The sequence below is a fragment of the Hemiscyllium ocellatum genome, chromosome 15, assembly GCF_020745735.1.
Source record: "Hemiscyllium ocellatum isolate sHemOce1 chromosome 15, sHemOce1.pat.X.cur, whole genome shotgun sequence".
Classification (NCBI taxonomy): Eukaryota; Metazoa; Chordata; class Chondrichthyes; order Orectolobiformes; family Hemiscylliidae; genus Hemiscyllium; species Hemiscyllium ocellatum.
The window spans coordinates 67,608,248-67,628,532 of NC_083415.1; the positions used below are offsets into that span (position 1 = coordinate 67,608,248).

The 20,285-nt window shown below is 42.1% G+C and overlaps 1 protein-coding gene across 6 annotated transcripts in view; it reads left to right on the forward strand.

Annotated features, from left to right (window-relative positions):
* The window catches only part of chd6 (chromodomain helicase DNA binding protein 6), a 268,663-nt gene that overhangs the window by 199,171 nt on the left and 49,207 nt on the right, over positions 1 to 20,285 (forward strand). For all 6 annotated transcript variants that reach the window (XM_060836582.1, XM_060836583.1, XM_060836584.1 and 3 more), the window contains 3 exons: positions 9,737 to 9,840; positions 15,336 to 15,465; positions 19,218 to 19,284. In XM_060836582.1, the coding sequence (XP_060692565.1) occupies positions 9,737 to 9,840; positions 15,336 to 15,465; positions 19,218 to 19,284 (301 nt within the window). The remainder of the gene's footprint in view (positions 1 to 9,736; positions 9,841 to 15,335; positions 15,466 to 19,217; positions 19,285 to 20,285) is intronic.

The following is a 20,285-nucleotide window of genomic DNA, read 5'->3' on the forward strand; positions in this document are numbered from 1 at the left end:
GAATACAGAAACAAAAAAAGTTGTTTAAAATTCTTCCCATATCCTCTGCATCTTCACACAAACTCCCTTTACCTTTGATGGGTGCTCTTTAGAACAAGAGGGAAGATGATGTTTTTTTAACACCATGAATTGTTACAATCTGGAATACAAAACCTGACAAGATTGGTAGAAATATAATCATAGTTTACAGAAAGGAGCTGATTATGTGCTGGTAAAGAGAAAAGGATTGGCAGGGCTTTAGGGAAACCGAGGAGAGGGACAAATTGGAGAGGTCTTTTAAAGAGTCAGCACAGGCATAATATTTGAATGGCTTTGCTCTGTGTGGTAGCATTCTGTGAATCAGAGTGCAATGCGAATGCACACACCCTTTGAACTGTCTGCTTACAGTCAGCAGCAAAAACGAGTTATTGAGGTTATAGATACTATAAGACTGGAAACCAGCAAGAAACCGTGACCTCGACAGGAAATTGATAGAAAGACAGAAATAGATGTATTGAAAGTTCCAAAGACGTTTAGCATTATTACTGAGGTTTATGCTGAAGTTACCATAGCTACTTGTGTGTAGGTTGATCTTTTGGCCAAAACGCCTGGTAGTTTTCACATACCTCGTGCATAAGTTGGCCCTAGGTTTTCAAGGGCCTCTTCCTGACTATCCCATAATATTTGTGATATACACTGAGAAGGGTTTTATGGGAGCACTGTGATATACACTGAGAAGGGTTTTATGGGAAGAGTTTTATGGGAGCACTGTGATATACACTGAGAAGGGTTTTATGGGAGCACTGTGATATACACTGAGAAGGGTTTTATGGGAAGAGTTTTATGGGAGCACTGTGATATACACTGAGAAGGGTTTTATGGGAAGAGTTTTATGGGAGCACTGTGATATACACTGAGAAGGGTTTTTTGGGAGCATTGTGATATACACTGAGAAGGGTTTTTTGGGAGCACTGTGATATACACTGAGAAGGGTTTAATGGGAGCACTGTGATATACACTGAGAAGGGTTTAATGGGAGCACTGTGATATACACTGAGAAGGGTTTAATGGGAAGAGTTTTATGGGAGCACTGTGATATACACTGAGAAGGGTTTTTTGGGAGCATTGTGATATACACTGAGAAGGGTTTTATGGGAGCACTGTGATATACGCTGAAAAGGGTTTTTTGGGAGCACTGTGATATACACTGAGAAGGGTTTTTTGGGAGCACTGATATACACTGAGAAGGGTTTAATGGGAGCACTGTGATATACACTGAGAAGGGTTTAATGGGAGCACTGTGATATACACTGAGAAGGGTTTAATGGGAAGAGTTTTATGGGAGCACTGATATACACTGAGAAGGGTTTTTTGGGAGCATTGTGATATACGCTGAAAAGGGTTTTTTGGGAGCACTGTGATATACACTGAGAAGGGTTTAATGGGAGCACTGTGATATACACTGAGAAGGGTTTAATGGGAGCACTGTGATATACACTGAGAAGGGTTTAATGGGAAGAGTTTTATGGGAGCACTGTGATATACACTGAGAAGGGTTTAATGGGAGCACTGTGATATACACTGAGAAGGGTTTAATGGGAAGAGTTTTATGGGAGCACTGTGATATACACTGAGAAGGGTTTTTTGGGAGCATTGTGATATACGCTGAAAAGGGTTTTTTGGGAGCACTGATATACACTGAGAAGGGTTTAATGGGAGCACTGTGATATACACTGAGAAGGGTTTAATGGGAGCACTGTGATATACACTGAGAAGGGTTTAATGGGAAGAGTTTTATGGGAGCACTGTGATATACACTGAGAAGGGTTTTTTGGGAGCATTGTGATATACGCTGAAAAGGGTTTTTTGGGAGCACTGTGATATACACTGAGAAGGGTTTAATGGGAGCACTGTGATATACACTGAGAAGGGTTTAATGGGAGCACTGTGATATACACTGAGAAGGGTTTAATGGGAAGAGTTTTATGGGAGCACTGTGATATACACTGAGAAGGGTTTAATGGGAGCACTGTGATATACACTGAGAAGGGTTTAATGGGAAGAGTTTTATGGGAGCACTGTGATATACACTGAGAAGGGGTTTTTGGGAGCATTGTGATATACGCTGAAAAGGGTTTTTTGGGAGCACTGTGATATACACTGAGAAGGGTTTAATGGGAGCACTGTGATATACACTGAGAAGGGTTTAATGGGAGCACTGTGATATACACTGAGAAGGGTTTAATGGGAAGAGTTTTATGGGAGCACTGTGATATACACTGAGAAGGGTTTTTTGGGAGCATTGTGATATACGCTGAAAAGGGTTTTTTGGGAGCACTGTGATATACACTGAGAAGGGTTTTTTGGGAGCATTGTGATATACACTGAGAAGGGTTTTTTGGGAGCATTGTGATATACGCTGAAAAGGGTTTTTTGGGAGCACTGTGATATACACTGAGAAGGGTTTTTTGGGAGCATTGTGATATACACTGAGAAGGGTTTTTTGGGAGCATTGTGATATACGCTGAAAAGGGTTTAATGGGAGCACTGTGATATACACTGAGAAGGGTTTTATGGGTAGAGTTTTATGGGAGCACTGTGATATACATTGAGAAGGGTTTTATGGGAGCACTGTGATATACACTGAGAAGGGTTTAATGGGAGCACTGTGATATACACTGAGAAGGGTTTAATGGGAAGAGTTTTATGGGAGCACTGTGATATACACTGAGAAGGATTTTTTGGGAGCACTGTGATATACACTGAGAAGGGTTTTTTGGGAGCATTGTGATATACACTGAGAAGGGTTTTATGAGAAGAGTTTTATGGGAGCACTGTGATATACACTGAGAAGGGTTTAATGGGAGCACTGTGATATACACTGAGAAGGGTTTTATGGGAGCACTGTGATATACACTGAGAAGGGTTTTATGGGAAGAGTTTTATGGGAGCACTGTGATATACACTGAGAAGGGTTTTTTGGGAGCATTGTGATATACACTGAGAAGGGTTTTTTGGGAGCACTGTGATATACACTGAGAAGGGTTTAATGGGAGCACTGTGATATACACTGAGAAGGGTTTAATGGGAAGAGTTTTATGGGAGCACTGTGATATACACTGAGAAGGGTTTTTTGGGAGCATTGTGATATACACTGAGAAGGGTTTTATGGGAGCACTGTGATATACGCTGAAAAGGGTTTTTTGGGAGCACTGTGATATACACTGAGAAGGGTTTTTTGGGAGCACTGTGATATACACTGAGAAGGGTTTAATGGGAGCACTGTGATATACACTGAGAAGGGTTTAATGGGGGCACTGTGATATACACTGAGAAGGGTTTAATGGGAAGAGTTTTATGGGAGCACTGTGATATACACTGAGAAGGGTTTTTTGGGAGCATTGTGATATACGCTGAAAAGGGTTTTTTGGGAGCACTGTGATATACACTGAGAAGGGTTTTTTGGGAGCATTGTGATATACACTGAGAAGGGTTTTTTGGGAGCATTGTGATATACGCTGAAAAGGGTTTTTTGGGAGCACTGTGATATACACTGAGAAGGGTTTTTTGGGAGCATTGTGATATACACTGAGAAGGGTTTTTTGGGAGCACTGTGATATACACTGAGAAGGGTTTTTTGGGAGCATTGTGATATACACTGAGAAGGGTTTTTTGGGAGCATTGTGATATACACTGAGAAGGGTTTTATGGGAAGAGTTTTATGGGAGCACTGTGATATACACTGAGAAGGGTTTAATGGGAGCACTGTGATATACACTGAGAAGGGTTTTATGGGAAGAGTTTTATGGGAGCACTGTGATATACATTGAGAAGGGTTTTATGGGAGCACTGTGATATACACTGAGAAGGGTTTAATGGGAGCACTGTGATATACACTGAGAAGGGTTTAATGGGAAGAGTTTTATGGGAGCACTGTGATATACATTGAGAAGGGTTTTATGGGAGCACTGTGATATACACTGAGAAGGGTTTAATGGGAGCACTGTGATATACACTGAGAAGGGTTTAATGGGAAGAGTTTTATGGGAGCACTGTAATATACACTGAGAAGGGTTTTTTGGGAGCACTGTGATATACACTGAGAAGGGTTTAATGGGAAGAGTTTTATGGGAGCACTGTGATATACACTGAGAAGGATTTTTTGGGAGCACTGTGATATACACTGAGAAGGGTTTAATGGGAGCACTGTGATATACACTGAGAAGGGTTTTATGGGAAGGGTTTTTTGGGAGCATTGTGATATACGCTGAAAAGGGTTTTTTGGGAGCACTGTGATATACACTGAGAAGGGTTTAATGGGAGCACTGTGATATACACTGAGAAGGGTTTAATGGGAGCACTGTGATATACACTGAGAAGGGTTTAATGGGAAGAGTTTTATGGGAGCACTGTGATATACACTGAGAAGGGTTTAATGGGAGCACTGTGATATACACTGAGAAGGGTTTAATGGGAAGAGTTTTATGGGAGCACTGTGATATACACTGAGAAGGGGTTTTTGGGAGCATTGTGATATACGCTGAAAAGGGTTTTTTGGGAGCACTGTGATATACACTGAGAAGGGTTTAATGGGAAGAGTTTTATGGGAGCACTGTGATATACACTGAGAAGGGTTTTTTGGGAGCATTGTGATATACGCTGAAAAGGGTTTTTTGGGAGCACTGTGATATACACTGAGAAGGGTTTTTTGGGAGCATTGTGATATACACTGAGAAGGGTTTTTTGGGAGCATTGTGATATACGCTGAAAAGGGTTTTTTGGGAGCACTGTGATATACACTGAGAAGGGTTTTTTGGGAGCATTGTGATATACACTGAGAAGGGTTTTATGAGAAGAGTTTTATGGGAGCACTGTGATATACACTGAGAAGGGTTTAATGGGAGCACTGTGATATACACTGAGAAGGGTTTTATGGGTAGAGTTTTATGGGAGCACTGTGATATACATTGAGAAGGGTTTTATGGGAGCACTGTGATATACACTGAGAAGGGTTTAATGGGAGCACTGTGATATACACTGAGAAGGGTTTAATGGGAAGAGTTTTATGGGAGCACTGTGATATACACTGAGAAGGATTTTTTGGGAGCACTGTGATATACACTGAGAAGGGTTTTATGGGAGCACTGTGATATACACTGAGAAGGGTTTTATGGGAAGAGTTTTATGGGAGCACTGTGATATACACTGAGAAGGGTTTTTTGGGAGCACTGTGATATACACTGAGAAGGGTTTTATGGGAGCACTGTGATATACACTGAGAAGGGTTTAATGGGAGCACTGTGATATACACTGAGAAGGGTTTTATGGGAGCACTGTGATATACACTGAGAAGGGTTTTATGGGAAGAGTTTTATGGGAGCACTGTGATATACACTGAGAAGGGTTTTTTGGGAGCATTGTGATATACACTGAGAAGGGTTTTTTGGGAGCACTGTGATATACACTGAGAAGGGTTTAATGGGAGCACTGTGATATACACTGAGAAGGGTTTAATGGGAAGAGTTTTATGGGAGCACTGTGATATACACTGAGAAGGGTTTTTTGGGAGCATTGTGATATACACTGAGAAGGGTTTTATGGGAGCACTGTGATATACGCTGAAAAGGGTTTTTTGGGAGCACTGTGATATACACTGAGAAGGGTTTTTTGGGAGCACTGTGATATACACTGAGAAGGGTTTAATGGGAGCACTGTGATATACACTGAGAAGGGTTTAATGGGGGCACTGTGATATACACTGAGAAGGGTTTAATGGGAAGAGTTTTATGGGAGCACTGTGATATACACTGAGAAGGGTTTTTTGGGAGCATTGTGATATACGCTGAAAAGGGTTTTTTGGGAGCACTGTGATATACACTGAGAAGGGTTTTTTGGGAGCATTGTGATATACACTGAGAAGGGTTTTTTGGGAGCATTGTGATATACGCTGAAAAGGGTTTTTTGGGAGCACTGTGATATACACTGAGAAGGGTTTTTTGGGAGCATTGTGATATACACTGAGAAGGGTTTTTTGGGAGCACTGTGATATACACTGAGAAGGGTTTTTTGGGAGCATTGTGATATACACTGAGAAGGGTTTAATGGGAGCACTGTGATATACACTGAGAAGGGTTTTATGGGAAGAGTTTTATGGGAGCACTGTGATATACATTGAGAAGGGTTTTATGGGAGCACTGTGATATACACTGAGAAGGGTTTAATGGGAGCACTGTGATATACACTGAGAAGGGTTTAATGGGAAGAGTTTTATGGGAGCACTGTGATATACATTGAGAAGGGTTTTATGGGAGCACTGTGATATACACTGAGAAGGGTTTAATGGGAGCACTGTGATATACACTGAGAAGGGTTTAATGGGAAGAGTTTTATGGGAGCACTGTGATATACACTGAGAAGGGTTTTTTGGGAGCACTGTGATATACACTGAGAAGGGTTTTATGAGAAGAGTTTTATGGGAGCACTGTGATATACACTGAGAAGGGTTTTTTGGGAGCACTGTGATATACACTGAGAAGGGTTTTATGAGAAGAGTTTTATGGGAGCACTGTGATATACACTGAGAAGGGTTTTTTTGGGAGCACTGTGATATACACTGAGAAGGGTTTTATGGGAGCACTGTGATATACACTGAGAAGGGTTTTTTGGGAGCACTGTGATATACACTGAGAAGGGTTTTTTGGGAGCACTGTGATATACACTGAGAAGGGTTTAATGGGAAGAGTTTTATGGGAGCACTGTGATATACACTGAGAAGGGTTTTTTGGGAGCACTGTGATATACACTGAGAAGGGTTTTATGAGAAGGGTTTTATGGGAGCACTGTAATATACATTGAGAAGGGTTTTATGGGAGCACTGTGATATACACTGAGAAGGGTTTTATGAGAAGAGTTTTATGGGAGCACTGTGATATACACTGAGAAGGGTTTTATGGGAGCATTGTGATATACACTGAGAAGAGTTTTATGCTGTGAATATCAGTTTTTTGATGTAAAGTGTTTATTATATGTTATTAACTGTTTCTTGTGTTTTTTTGAAAATAAGTTACGATCAGTTATTTTTTGGCTTTTACTGCTCTTTTTTATTTCATGAATTGTGTGTTGTACAAATCCCCCTAGTAGATGGCCTGACCACCTGCTGGTGTGTATATTTACTTTTGTCCATAGGTATAGATCTACATGCATTTACGGTACTGGTAATTGGAATACGGTACAAGAATACCGTCCTACCATAGCAGGCAGATTAGAGTCATAGAGATGTACAGCACAGAGACACATCCTTTGATCCAACTCGTCCATGCCGAGCAGATATTCCAACCCAATCTAGTCCCACCGGTCCATATCCCTCCAAACCCTTCCTATTCATATACCCATCCAAATGCCTCTTAAATGTTGCAATTGTACCAGCCTCCACCACATCTTCTGGCAGCTCATTCCATACACGTACCACCCTCTGTGTGAAAAAGTTGCCCCTTAAGTCCCTTTTATATCTTTCCCCTCTCACTCTAAACCTATGCCCTCTAGTTCTGGACTCCCCCACCCCAGGGAAAAGACTTTGTCTATTTATCCTATCCATGCCACTGATGCTCCAGGGAAAACAGCTTCAGCCTATTCAACCTCTCCCTGTAGCTCAAATCCTTCAACCTTGACAACATCCTTATAAATCTTTTCTGAACCCTTTCAAGTTTCACAACATCTTTCCGGTAGGAAGGAGACCAGAATTGCACGCAATATTCCAACAGTGGCCTAACCAATGTCCTGTACAGCCGCAATATGATCTCCCACCTCCTGGACTCAATACTCCGAACAATAAAGGAAACTATATCAAACACCTCCTTCACTGTACTACCTACCTGCAACTCTACTTTCAAGGAGCAATGAACCTGCACTCCAAGGTCTCTTTGTTCAGAAACACTCCCTAGGATCTTACCATTAAGTGTATAAGTCCTGCTAAGATTTGCTTTGCCAAAATGCAGTTCCTCACATTTATCTGAATTAAAGTCCATCTGATCAAGATCCTGTTGTAATCTGAGGTAACATTCTTTGCTGTCCACTACACCTCCAGTTTTGGTCATCTGCAAACTTACTAACTGTACCTCTTATGCTCGCATCTAAACTATTTATATAAATGATGAAAAGTAGTGGACCCTGCACCAATTCTTGTGGCACTCCACTGGTCACAGGCCTCCAGTCTGAAAGACAATCCCCCACCATCACCCTCTGTCTTCTACCTTTGAGCCAGTTCTGTATCCAAATGGCTAGTTCTCCCTGTATTCCATGAGATTTAACCTTGCTAACCAGTTTCCCATGGGGAACCTTGTCGAACGCCTTACTGATGTCCATATAGGTCACATCTACCACTCTACCCTCGTCAACCCTTTTTGTTACTTCTTCCATGTCCAGCGATACACAAATTCAAACAGCAAAGGCAGTAACTGCGCAGGTTGTCTGCTGTGTCAATTAGCAGTGTGGATTTCTTTCTCTCTCTCTCTCTCTCTCTCTCCTGCACTGACCTCACCATGTGCTGCCTTTGTCTGTTCCTCTCCCTTTTAAAACTGCTGTTGTACTGACTCTTCTTTTTCTCCAAAGTTCCAAAACAATGCAACAGCATATACAACAGTAATTGCTGCTCCTGGAATTCAAGGAAATCATCTCCAGCACCTAAAATACCTCAAAAAAGGAGCAGACTGCTATATCCAGAAGTTTTCCCGTTGTCCATCTTGGATTACCCAGAATCCTTATTTTGTAGGCAAAAGTGAGGTCTGCAGATGCTGGATATTAGAGTCGAGAGTGTGGTAATGGTGAAGGGCTTATGCCCAAAACGTTGATTCCCCTGCTCCTCGGAAGTTGCCTGACCTGCTGTGCTTTTCCAGCATCACACTCTCGGCAGTTATTTTGTACAAAAATATTCAATCATGGCCATAACTGGTTTTTCCTTTAGTTGTTTATCGTTTTATATAGATGTCTGGCTCTTGTTGTCCATTTTTTGACTCATGCCAAGCATGAATTTCATCCCCTCCATAACAATACTTCGTGTAATTTCAGCTTTAAAAAGGTCTTCAAAATTCGACCTATACACGAACATTTATAGTCTTTTAAGAGCAGACTAAAACCTATATCAGTCCTTGTATGAATGTTGGAAATGCAGCATTGAATATTGATATTGGGACTAAAAAACTATATTATGGGAGGAGAGTTTCATAAATGCGGCTTATATTTCCTTAAGATTAAAAGATTGAAAGGTGATCTAATTGAAGTAATTAAAAGGATTAAAATTTCATCAGGTAGGTAGTGAAGTATTGTTCCTCTGGGAGACAGAATATGAGGACTGAATCCTTCAAGAAGCATTTCTTCACACGGCTGCTGATGGAAACCTGGAACTGTCTCCACAAGAGCACTATTGAAGCCAGGGGTAGGTGGGAGAGTGCCAGTTCACTGGAGTTAATAGGTTTTGTTGGATGAGTGTGTTAAAGGATGTAGAGAACAGAAAGGTAAAAATGGGTTTGAGATACAAATCAACTATGATCTAACTGTATTTGTCTCTCTTGCTCCTTTTCTGATTCTCTCCCTCCGTGTCTCTGAAACTTCCTCCTTCTCTGTCACCGCCTCTCTCTGTTCTGTCCTGCTGGCATTTCACCCTCTCCGCCCATCCCCTCCCTCTCCCTCATCCCCCTCTTTCTTAAACCACCCCATTCCCCTGCACCCATCTATGGTGTCTTCATCTACCCCTGGCGTGCAGTAAGCTGGATGTCTGGATTCCTGATGTGGACTACAATGATATGCCAGTCGACTGGTGGGGTGGAGACTCTGATAAGTCCCTGCTCATTGGAGTTTACAAGCATGGTAAGACTGTGTTTATGATCCCCAGGAATGTGTTGGCATCGAGAGTTGTTCTTCAGGAATATGTTGTGTTTGTCCAGGTGGTTCCCAACAGGATCTCCAAATTTAATGTTGTTTTTAAGAAAGATTCATTCTCAATATGGTGGCCCCAGAGCCATTTCCATATATTCAGGGAGTTCCCAGGAGTATGCCTGAGTTTAGAAGAGGCAGTGTTGTAAATGAAGATGCCTTTAAGAATGAACATGCTCTAGAGGTTATAGCTGATGCTTATTGAATTATCTATTTACAAAGCAGTTTTATGAACATATGATGGAGTAGTATACCATTCAGCCCTTCAAGCCTGGTCCGCCGTTCAGTAAGATTATTGCTGATTTGTTTGTGTTTCAAATTACACATGCCCATCTAACCCGATAAACATTGATTCCCCTTCCTAACAAGAATCTATGTAACCTAAAAATATTCCATGGCCTGCCTTCCCCATCTTTGAGGCAGAATGTTCCAAAATCTCTCACCATCAGTGAAAAATAATTCCCTGACATTAGTCTTAAAACAGTGCCAGCCCAGTTCTGGACTGACCCACGAGAGGAAACATCCTTTCCATGTCCAACGTGTCAAGACCATTCATGATCTTACAAACTTCAATTAAATCACTCTCATTCTGCTGAACTTAAGTAGGCCATGGATTTCACAGCGGCAGGAATGGTTACTGGATGTTCCAGGGTTTAGATATTTTAAAAGGAACATGGAGGGGGGTCAAAGAGGAAGGGGAGTAGCATTGTTAATTAGAGGGGGCATCACAGCTGCAGAAAAGGAGGTTGTTGAGGAGGGTTTGTCTACTGAGTCAGTATGGGTGGAAGTCAGTAATAGGAAAGGAGCAGTCACTTTATTGGGTGTTTTCGATAGACCACCCCCCCCCCCCCCCCCCCTGATTTTGTCAGGTGTATCCAGAAAGGATTCTTGACTCAATATGTTGATCGGCCAACGGGGGAGGTCATATTGGATTTGGCAAAAAAAACCAGGCCAGGTGTCAGATCCCTCAGTGGGACAGCATTTCAGTGACAGTGACCACAACTGCCTCACCTTTACCATAGCCATGGAGAGGGATAGGAACAGACAGTATGGGAAGGTATTGAATTGGGGGAGGTGAAATTATACTGTTATTAGGCAGGAACTGTGGAGTATAAATTGGGAACAATTGTTCTATGGGAAAGACTCAATAGAAATGTGGAGGCTATTTAAGGAGCACTTGTTGCGAATATTGGATTGCTTTGTCCCACTGAGACAGGCAAAGAATGGTAAGGTGAAGGAGTTTTGGATGACGAGCAGAGGAGTTTCTTGTCAAATGGAAGAAGGAAGCTTTCTGACGGTTGAGGAAACGAGGATTTGGCACAGCTTTAGAGGATTACAGGGTAGTTAGGAAAGAACTCAAAAATGGACTGAGAACAGCTAGGAGGGGACTCGGAAAAGCCTTGGTGGAAAGGATTAGGGAAAACCCAAGGGCATTCTACGCGTACGTGAGGGATAAGAGAATAATCAGATAGCATAGGGCGATCAGGGATTGTGGAGGGAATTTGTGTCTGGAGTCTGAAGAGGTAGGGGAGGCCCTAAATGAGTGTTTTGCTTCAGTATTCACTAGAGTGAGGGACCTTGTTGGTAGGATGCTGTGGATCAGGTTAATATGCTTGAACAGATTGATATTAAGGAAGTGGGTATGTTGGAAATTTTGGGAAGCATCAAGGTAGATAAGTCCCCAGGGCCGGACCAGATTTATCCAAGGTTACTACGGGAACGAGATTGCTGCACCTCTGGCGATGATCTTTGTATCCTCACTCTCCACGGGAGTAGTACCGGATGATTGAAGGGGGGTGAATGTTGTTCCTCTCTTCAAGGAATGGAATAGAAAAATCCCTGGGAATTACAGATCATCAGTCTTACGTCTGTGATAAGCAAGGTTCTGAAAAAGATTGAGAGATAGGATTGATGACTATTTAGAAAAACATAGTTTGATTAAAGATAGTCAGCGTGGCTTTGTGAGGGGCAGGTCATGCCTCACAAGCTCTATTGAATTATTTGAGGACCTGATGAGACAAGATGATGAAGGCCAAACAGTGGATGTGGTGTTCATGGATTTCAATAAGGCATTTGCTAAGGTTCCCCACGTTTGGCTCATTCAGAAAGTTAGGAGGTATGGGAGACTGAGAAATATGGCTGTCTGGATACAGAGTTGGCTGGCCGAAAGAACACAGCAAGTGGTAATGGATGGAAAGTATTCCACCTGGAGGTCAATGACTAGTGGTGTCCCACAGGGATCTACACTTGCGCCTCTGCTCTTTGTGGTTTTTATAAATGACTTGGATAAAGAAGTGGAAGGGTGAGTTAGTAATTTTGCTGATGATACAGAGGTCAGTGGTGTTGTAGGTAGTGTCAAGGGCTGTTGCAGGCTTCAACATGACATCGACAGGATGTAGAGCTGGGCTGAGAAGTGGCAGATGGAGTTCAACCTGGATAAATGCTAAGTGATTCATTTTGGCAGGTCGAATTTGTATGCTGAATACAGGGTTAAAGACAGGATTCTTGGCAGTGTGGAGGAATAGAAGGATCTTGGAATCCATGTACATAGATCCTTCAAAATTGCCACCCAAGTTGATCGGGTTGTTAAGAATGCGTATGGTTTTTGGCTGTCATTAACAGGGGGATTGAGTTTAAGAGCTGCAAGGTTTTACTGCAGCTCTATAAAACTCTGGTTAGCCCCCACTTGGAACATTGTGTCCAGTTCTGGTCACCTCATTATAGGAAAGATGTAGATGCTTTCAGGTGGGTGCAGAGGAAATTTACCAGGATGCTGTCAGGAATGATGGGCTTATTTTATGAAGAGAGGTTGAGTGAGCTAGGCCTTTTCACACTGGAGAGAAGGAGGAACCGAGGTGACCTGATCGAGGTGTACAAGGTAAGGAGAGGCATGGATTGAGTCGATAGCCAGAGACTTTTCCCCAGGGCAGGAATGGCTGTCATGAGGGGTCATAATTTTGAAGTGATTGGAGGCAGGTTTGGGGAGATGTCAGAGACAGGTTCTTTATTCAGAGAGTGATGGGTATATGGAATGTACTGCCAGCAGTGGTAGTAGAGTCAGAGACATTAGGACATGTAAGCAGCTGCTGGACAAGCACATGGACTGTAGCAAATTGAGGGGTGTGTAGTTTGGGTTGATCTTAAATTAAGTCCTCAGCACAACATCATGGGCTGAAGGGCCTGTACTGTTCTATGAAACAAGCTTGGCCTGTCTGATCTTTCCTCATATCGAGTAAACCTCATCTGAACTGCCTTCAACATGTTTAAGTTCTTAAATAAGGAGATGAAAACTGCGTACAATCCCCTGGATGTTCACACCCATGCCATATACAACTGAAACATGACATCTTTACTTTGATAAATGAAAACCAAAATTGCTGGAGAAACTCAGCAGGCCTGGCAGCATTGGTCGAGAGAGAAACAGAGTTAAATTTTGAGCCCAGTGTTCCTTCTTATTTAATTTATTTTAACCGTTTATATTTCCCTCATAAATAAAGGGTCCCATTCTATTACCCTTCTTAAATCACTAAATACACATGTAAACTAATCTTTTGTAAATCCTGCACTTTGACATCTAGACCCCTGTGCACACTGGAATTCTGTAGTCATTCCCCTTTTAAATAATACGGTACATTTTTGCTTTTCCTACCAAAGTGAGCAACTTCACATTTTCACACGTTGTACTCCATCTGCCAGAGTTTTACCCACTCACTCAACCTTCTGCTTTCATGTGCAATCTCCTTATATTTTTTTCACAGAATATTTTTTTTTTAGCCTATCTTTGTCATCAGCAAATTTAGCCACCATGCCTTCAATATCTTCTTGTAAATTGTGGATATAAATTGTAAAACGTTGACGGCTCAGATACATCTCTGTGGGACCCTACTTGTCACATGCTGCCTATCTATAGAAGAGCCATTTATGCATACTGTGTTTTCTGTCAGCCAATCTTCTATCAGTGTTAATGTGTTACCCCTTACACTCTAGAGCTCTTACTTTGTGTAATGAGCTTTTCTGTGGAACCATGTCAAATGCTTTCTGGAAATCCAAATACAGTGCATCAGGGGCTTCCCTTTATACACAAAACATGTTACCTCTTCAAAACATTCCAGTCAATTGGTTAAACACCATTTCCCTTTCACCAAACCAGACTGACTCTTCCTGATTACATTGAGCTTTTTCAAAAGTATGGGAAATTGGTCAGGAAGAGGAATGAGCATTCTAGAGTTTGTATGGAAATATGAAATGCAAATGATCAGTTGCAGACCCCTGCTTCAATAAACAGATTAGAGAAGAATAGAATCCCTACAATGTGGAAACAAGCTTTTTGACCCAGTGGGTCGACACTGACGCTCTGGAAAGCATCCCACCAAGACCCATCCCCCATCTTGCATTTTCACGGATAAGCTATCTAGCCTTCATATCCCTGCAAACTATGGGCAGTTTAGCATGGCCAATCCTCCTAAGCTGCACATCTTTGGATTGAGAGAGGAAGCTGGAATACCTGGCAGAAATGGAGAGAATATACAAATTCCAAACAGAGTTGCCAGAGGCTGGAATTGAACCCGAGTCCTTGGCACTATGAGGCAAAAGTGCTAACCACTGAACCACCATGTTGCCCTAGTGGCGTTAGTAGCTTTAACAGCCAGGCATGTGTCAGTATCTATGTGGGGCCATAGCAGTTTGATGTTGGGGTACCCCAATGTGCATCAGTATTTACGTTGGTTCAATTTGTGTATTAGTTTGGAAACTACTGACGTAACAATGACTTAAAGAAATTCTTTAACAGTGAGCTAGAACTGTGTTCATAATGAAACTTGTTTGGATTGTCATTGTTGAACCAATTCCTAGTAAAATTATGTCATTGCTGTGACTACAGTTTCTTAGTCGAAACTGAGTACAAAAGGCCCTTATGTATGTTTAATGGGTTAGGCCATACCTAGAAGTAGTGGAACTCCCCAGGCCTCAGCTGCTAAATGTACTGTCCATTTCTAGTGTACTGCACAGCCCAGAAAAGACTAGGGAGTCAATCCCAGGTCTTGTTCTGTGGTTACCATTGGTAACTTTGTGTTGATGAGAAAGGTGGGTAGGATTCAGCTGGTGTTCTTTCTTCAAGACTGCTCACCAGAAAAATGTATGAATTACAGACATACATCAGGTCAGGCAGCGTCTGGAGCGAGAAAAGTAAAGTTTCAGCATGATGACCATTGTCAGATTTCTATCACCTAGAGCTTATTGGTATTGTGTTTTAGGGCCTCTACACTCTGTGATACAATATTTAAAACATTATTTATGATTACTGAGTCATTTGAACACTGCGCCAACTTGTCATGACCTAATGACATTTCTGTAAAAGTGGTGCAGAGCCTCCTCAGAAGTTCATAGTCATGACAGCTTGCTGTGACCCAGCTGTTTTTGATTCTTTTCAGGTTATGAACGCTACAACGCTATGAGAGCTGACCCAGCACTCTGCTTCCTCGAAAGGGTTGGCATGCCTGATGAAACCTCATTAGCAGCTGAGCAAGGAGGTGCCGACCTGTCATCAGACATAACTGAAGGGTAAAACAATGGCAGCTGTGGCGGGACAGATTGGGGAAAGATGTTTGGCGGAATGCATCCTAACTCCCTAATTCAAGCATTGAGCTTTCATTTCGATCATAGTTATCTTCAGTCCAACTAGCGCATACCAACCATATTCCCAAACTGAACCAGTCCTGCTCACCTGAGTTTGACCCAAATCCCTCCAAACCTTTCCTATTCATGTACTTACTCAAATGTGTTTTAAATGTTGTCACTGTACCTGCATCCACCACTTCCTTTGACAGTTCATTCCACACACCAACCACGCTGTGTTTAAAAAAAAAGTTGCTCCTTATGTTTATTTTAAAATTTCCTCCTCTCACCTTAAAGATATGCCCTCTAGTTTTGAAGTCCTTCACCCGACGGAAGCAACATAGAACATAACAGCGCAGTACAGGCCCTTTGGCCCTCGATGTTGTGCCGACCAGTCGTACCAATCTGAAACCCATTGAACCTACATGTCCATGTACATCCACATGCTTAAATTCTGTTATGACGACTTAAATGCACTTAAAGTTGGCGAAACTACTACCGTTGCAGGCAAAGCATTCCATACTCTCTCTACTGTGAGTAAAGAAACTACCTCTGACTTCTGTACTATATCTATCACCCCTCAGTTTAAAACTATGTCCCCACATGCTTGCCATCACCAGACTATGTCCCTGTCCACCCTATCTAACCCTCTGATTATGTTATATGTCTCTATTAAGTCACCTCTCAACCTTCTCTCCAATGAAAACAGCCTCAAGTCCCTCAGCCTTTCCTCATAAGACCTTCTCTCCAGACCAGGCAACATCCTAGTAAATCTCCTCTGAATCCTTTCCGAAGCTTCCACATCCTTCCTATAATACAGTGACCAGAACTGTACACAATACCCCAAGTGCAGCCGCACCAGAGTTTTGTACAGCTGTAGTATAACCTCCTGGTTCCGGAACTTGATCACTCTATTAATAAAAGCTAAAGCACTGTATGCCTTCTTAACGACTCTGTCAACTCTGACACTTAACTATTCACCCTATCCATGCTCCTCATGATTTTATAACCTCTATAAGGTAATCTCTCAACCTCTTGTGCTCCAGTGAAAATAAGCCCAGCCTATTTTCATGACACATACCCTCCATTCCTGGCAACTTCCGGGTAAATTGCCTCAGGTAACAGTAAGTGGTATTTCCCCTTTCTCAATACCGGAGAGTGGTGGAACAAGTGCTGTTTGTATGAAATTTACAGCAAGGAGACGACCCTTGGCCCAACATGATTGTCATGGCTCTTTGAAAGAGCAGACGTCTCCACTTTCTTGTTATATTCTGTTTTTCATCCTTGAGTATTTGTACAAGTATTTTTTTGAATTATTTATGGAATCGGATTCCTTTACCTATTCAGCTAGTGTCAAGAGGTCTTCAGCACAGTAAGATCCCATTCTCCAGCCTGTTGCCTTAGCTGCCTTGCCATCACTAATAAAGTTCTAAATGTTGCTTAAATGTACTGAGGGTTTCTGTCTCTCCCACCCTTCCAGGCAGTGAGTTCCAGATTCCCATCTCCTCTGGGTGAAAGAGTTATTCCTCACATCCTCTCTAACTTTCCTGCTCCTTACCTTAAACCTATGCCCCTGAGTCATTGGTTCCTCCACCAAAGGGAAGTTTTTTCCTGTCTGCCCTATCTATTGCCCCTTGTAATGTTTACACTTCAACCATGTTCCCCTCATGTTTAGCTCCAATGAAAACAACCCCAGTCTGCCCAATCCCTTGTCATAACTGACTCTCCAGCCCCTGGCAACATTCTGGTAAATCTCCTCTGCACACAATGCTGTAGCTCTGGCCTAACCAGTGTTTTATACAGTTCCAGTATAAACTTCTTACTCTGAAACTCTGAGTCTCAGCAAATAAAGACAAATCCTATATGTCATCTTAACCACTTTATCTACCTGCCCAGATACCTTACGGGGCCAGAGTATGTGCACACCAAGTTCCCTCTGATTCTTGGTGTTTCCCAGGGTCCTACAATCCTGACCACAGTGGAAACATTTATTCTCAGCTTTCTAGTTCTTTTGAGTCTGTGACGTCTGGTAATTGACTTCATTCACCAGAAGAAATCCCTTTCTCATTCAAAACTTCTTTTTAACTGAAAACCTCTGTTAGCTATCCTCAACCTTCTCTGTTCCAAGATGAATAAACCTACCAATCATTTCTGATCGTTGAAGTCCCTCATCTAGGGTAAAGTCCTAGTAAACATGTCCCATATACTTGCTTTTGTAATCAATGTCTTTGTTTATAAGTACATAAGAAATAGGAACAGGACTAAGCTATTCGGCCCCACCATTCTATGTCATCAAGACTGATCTGCCCAGGTGTCAACTCTTTAGCTTTGCTGTCAACTCCCTGCAGTTTCAAAAGCCTATCTCCCTCCTCTTTAAATGCTTTCAGTATCTAGCCTCCACAACTCCCTGGAATAGAGGATTCCAGACATTCACTACCCTCAGAGAAGAGATCCTTTTCAATCACATTTCCAAATGAATATTCCCTTATTTTTTAACAGTTTCCGCAATTTGAAATTCCCCTACTAGTCGAAAGATTTTCTCAACATCTACCCTATCAGGCCCCCTCAGAATCTTCTAGGAGAATGTGAGGACTGCAGATGCTGGAGATAGAGCTGAAAATGTGTTGTTGGAAAAGTGCAGCAGGTCAGGCAGCATCTGAGGAGCAGGAGAATCGACATTTCGGGCAGTGATTCCTGAAGAAGGGCTCGTGCCCGAAACGTCGATTCTCCTGCTTCTTGGATGCTGCCTGACCTGCTGCTCTTTTCCAGCACCACATTTTCAGCCCCTCAGAATCTTGTATGTTTAATATAATAACCCCTCATTCTTCTAAATTCAAATGTATAAATGGAACTTATAAACCCAGGTAATTATTTCTTCTGTTAACCACCAGACCAACTTGCACCTGGCACCTTTACGGATTTGTGTATATGAGCTCATTTGCATTGTTCAAAATCTTGCCATGTATATCATCTTTCCATATTAATCCTTCTAAACTGCATCACCTCACACTTCATCACATTGAACTGTGTCTGCCCCGCACCTTGCCATTTCACTATCCTTCCTGTTATCCTAAATGCTGTACCTATCTCAGCATGTCTTATCAGGTTACTTCATGAAATTATGGAATGGTTACAGCACAGAAAGGCATGAGTTACCTTGTATTCTCTGTACCAGCTTTGTACATAAGTGACATATCAACAGCCATTCCCCTGTCTTTTCCAGTACTCCTCAATTTTTTTCTCTTCCAATAATTAGGTTTCTGTTGAGTGATAGTTTAAAGGGATAATGAACAAAAGTGGGGAAAAAGGAATGAAAGCATAAAATATTGGAAACGCACTTTGCTCATTCTTCACCACTCTTCCTTACCTTGCCCAAAAGAGGAGAATCAAATGTCCAAAACATCCATTTATTTTAAAAATACAAGCGCTGATTGTCCGAAACATTGAGGTGCAGGCTGCATGAGCACAGAATTTGGAGCATTTTGATACAGTTATATCTCTGCAGTCCACCTAGCCTGTACATCCCTGGACACTGTGGGCAGTTTAGCATGGCCAATCCACCCTCACCTGTACAATTCTGGCCTGTGGGAGGAAACCGGAGCACCTAGAGGAAACCCACGCAGACATGTGAATTGAGGTCATAGTTTCTCTCTGGTGTTTTCTTGTCAGGGGGTGATAAATTATTTACTGTATTTCAGGGTTGACTTGTGTAAGGGTGATGACTCAGAGTTGAAGTCAGATGGACAATTCAAGGACCTGCCAGATGTAAGTATGATCCCTTGAAGTTGTTGGGTGTATGATTTTTTTCCTCAATCTAAGATCATCTTTTCTATGTCAATTAAGAATGGTCTCCCTCTACCTCCGAACCAACTTGCTTTTTTTGTTGGAGTATTTTCCATATCCAAAAGACATCCCCTGAAATCATACTGTTTGCTCTAGTGTGTGGATGCTGACTCCTGGACTGGCTGCCAGTTGTAGCAGGTATTGAAGGCACTCACAAATGTTGCAACACGAGATCAGTCAGTAGTGAGCAGGAGCAGGAGCTTTGCTTAATGATCTCTCAGGAGTATAGAAGCTAGCTGTAATAGTGTTGTTTTTTAAAAATTCATTGATGGGATGAGGGCGTCACTGGGTAGATTGGCATTTATTGCCCAGGGGGCAGTTAAGAGTCAACCACATTGGTGTGGGTCTCAAGTTACATGTAGGCCAGACCAGGTAAAGATGGCAGTTTCCTTCCCTAAAGGGCATTAGTGACCCAGATGGGTTTTTTCTAACAATTGATAGTGGATTCGCAGTCGTCATTAATTACACTCTTAATTCCTTACTTTATTGAATTCACATTCCACTATTTGCCATGGCAGGATTTGAACTCAAGTACCCAGAACATTATTTGGGTCTCTGAATTAACAATCCAGCGGTAACACCACAAGGCCATCACCTACTGCTGTGGATAAGACCATAGAATGTCGAGGTGGTCATTTACCCCTCCGACTTGTTTGCCTGTTTAATTAGATGTCAGATGAAATGGTATGTAGTTGTATGGCGAGATTGGAAGGCCATCTTAAGCATTCCAGCAATACCTGAGAAGTATTAGCTATGATGCTCATGCTCACGTAATGCGAAGCTAACATTAGATTTGCAAAGTGAAGAACATTCACACAGAGATTAAACAGCAATGAATTATAGTTCAAATACATTTGTCAGCCTTAACACCATATTTCATGGTGCCCTCATCTGGCAAAATCTGTCAATCTTTGTCTTGAAGG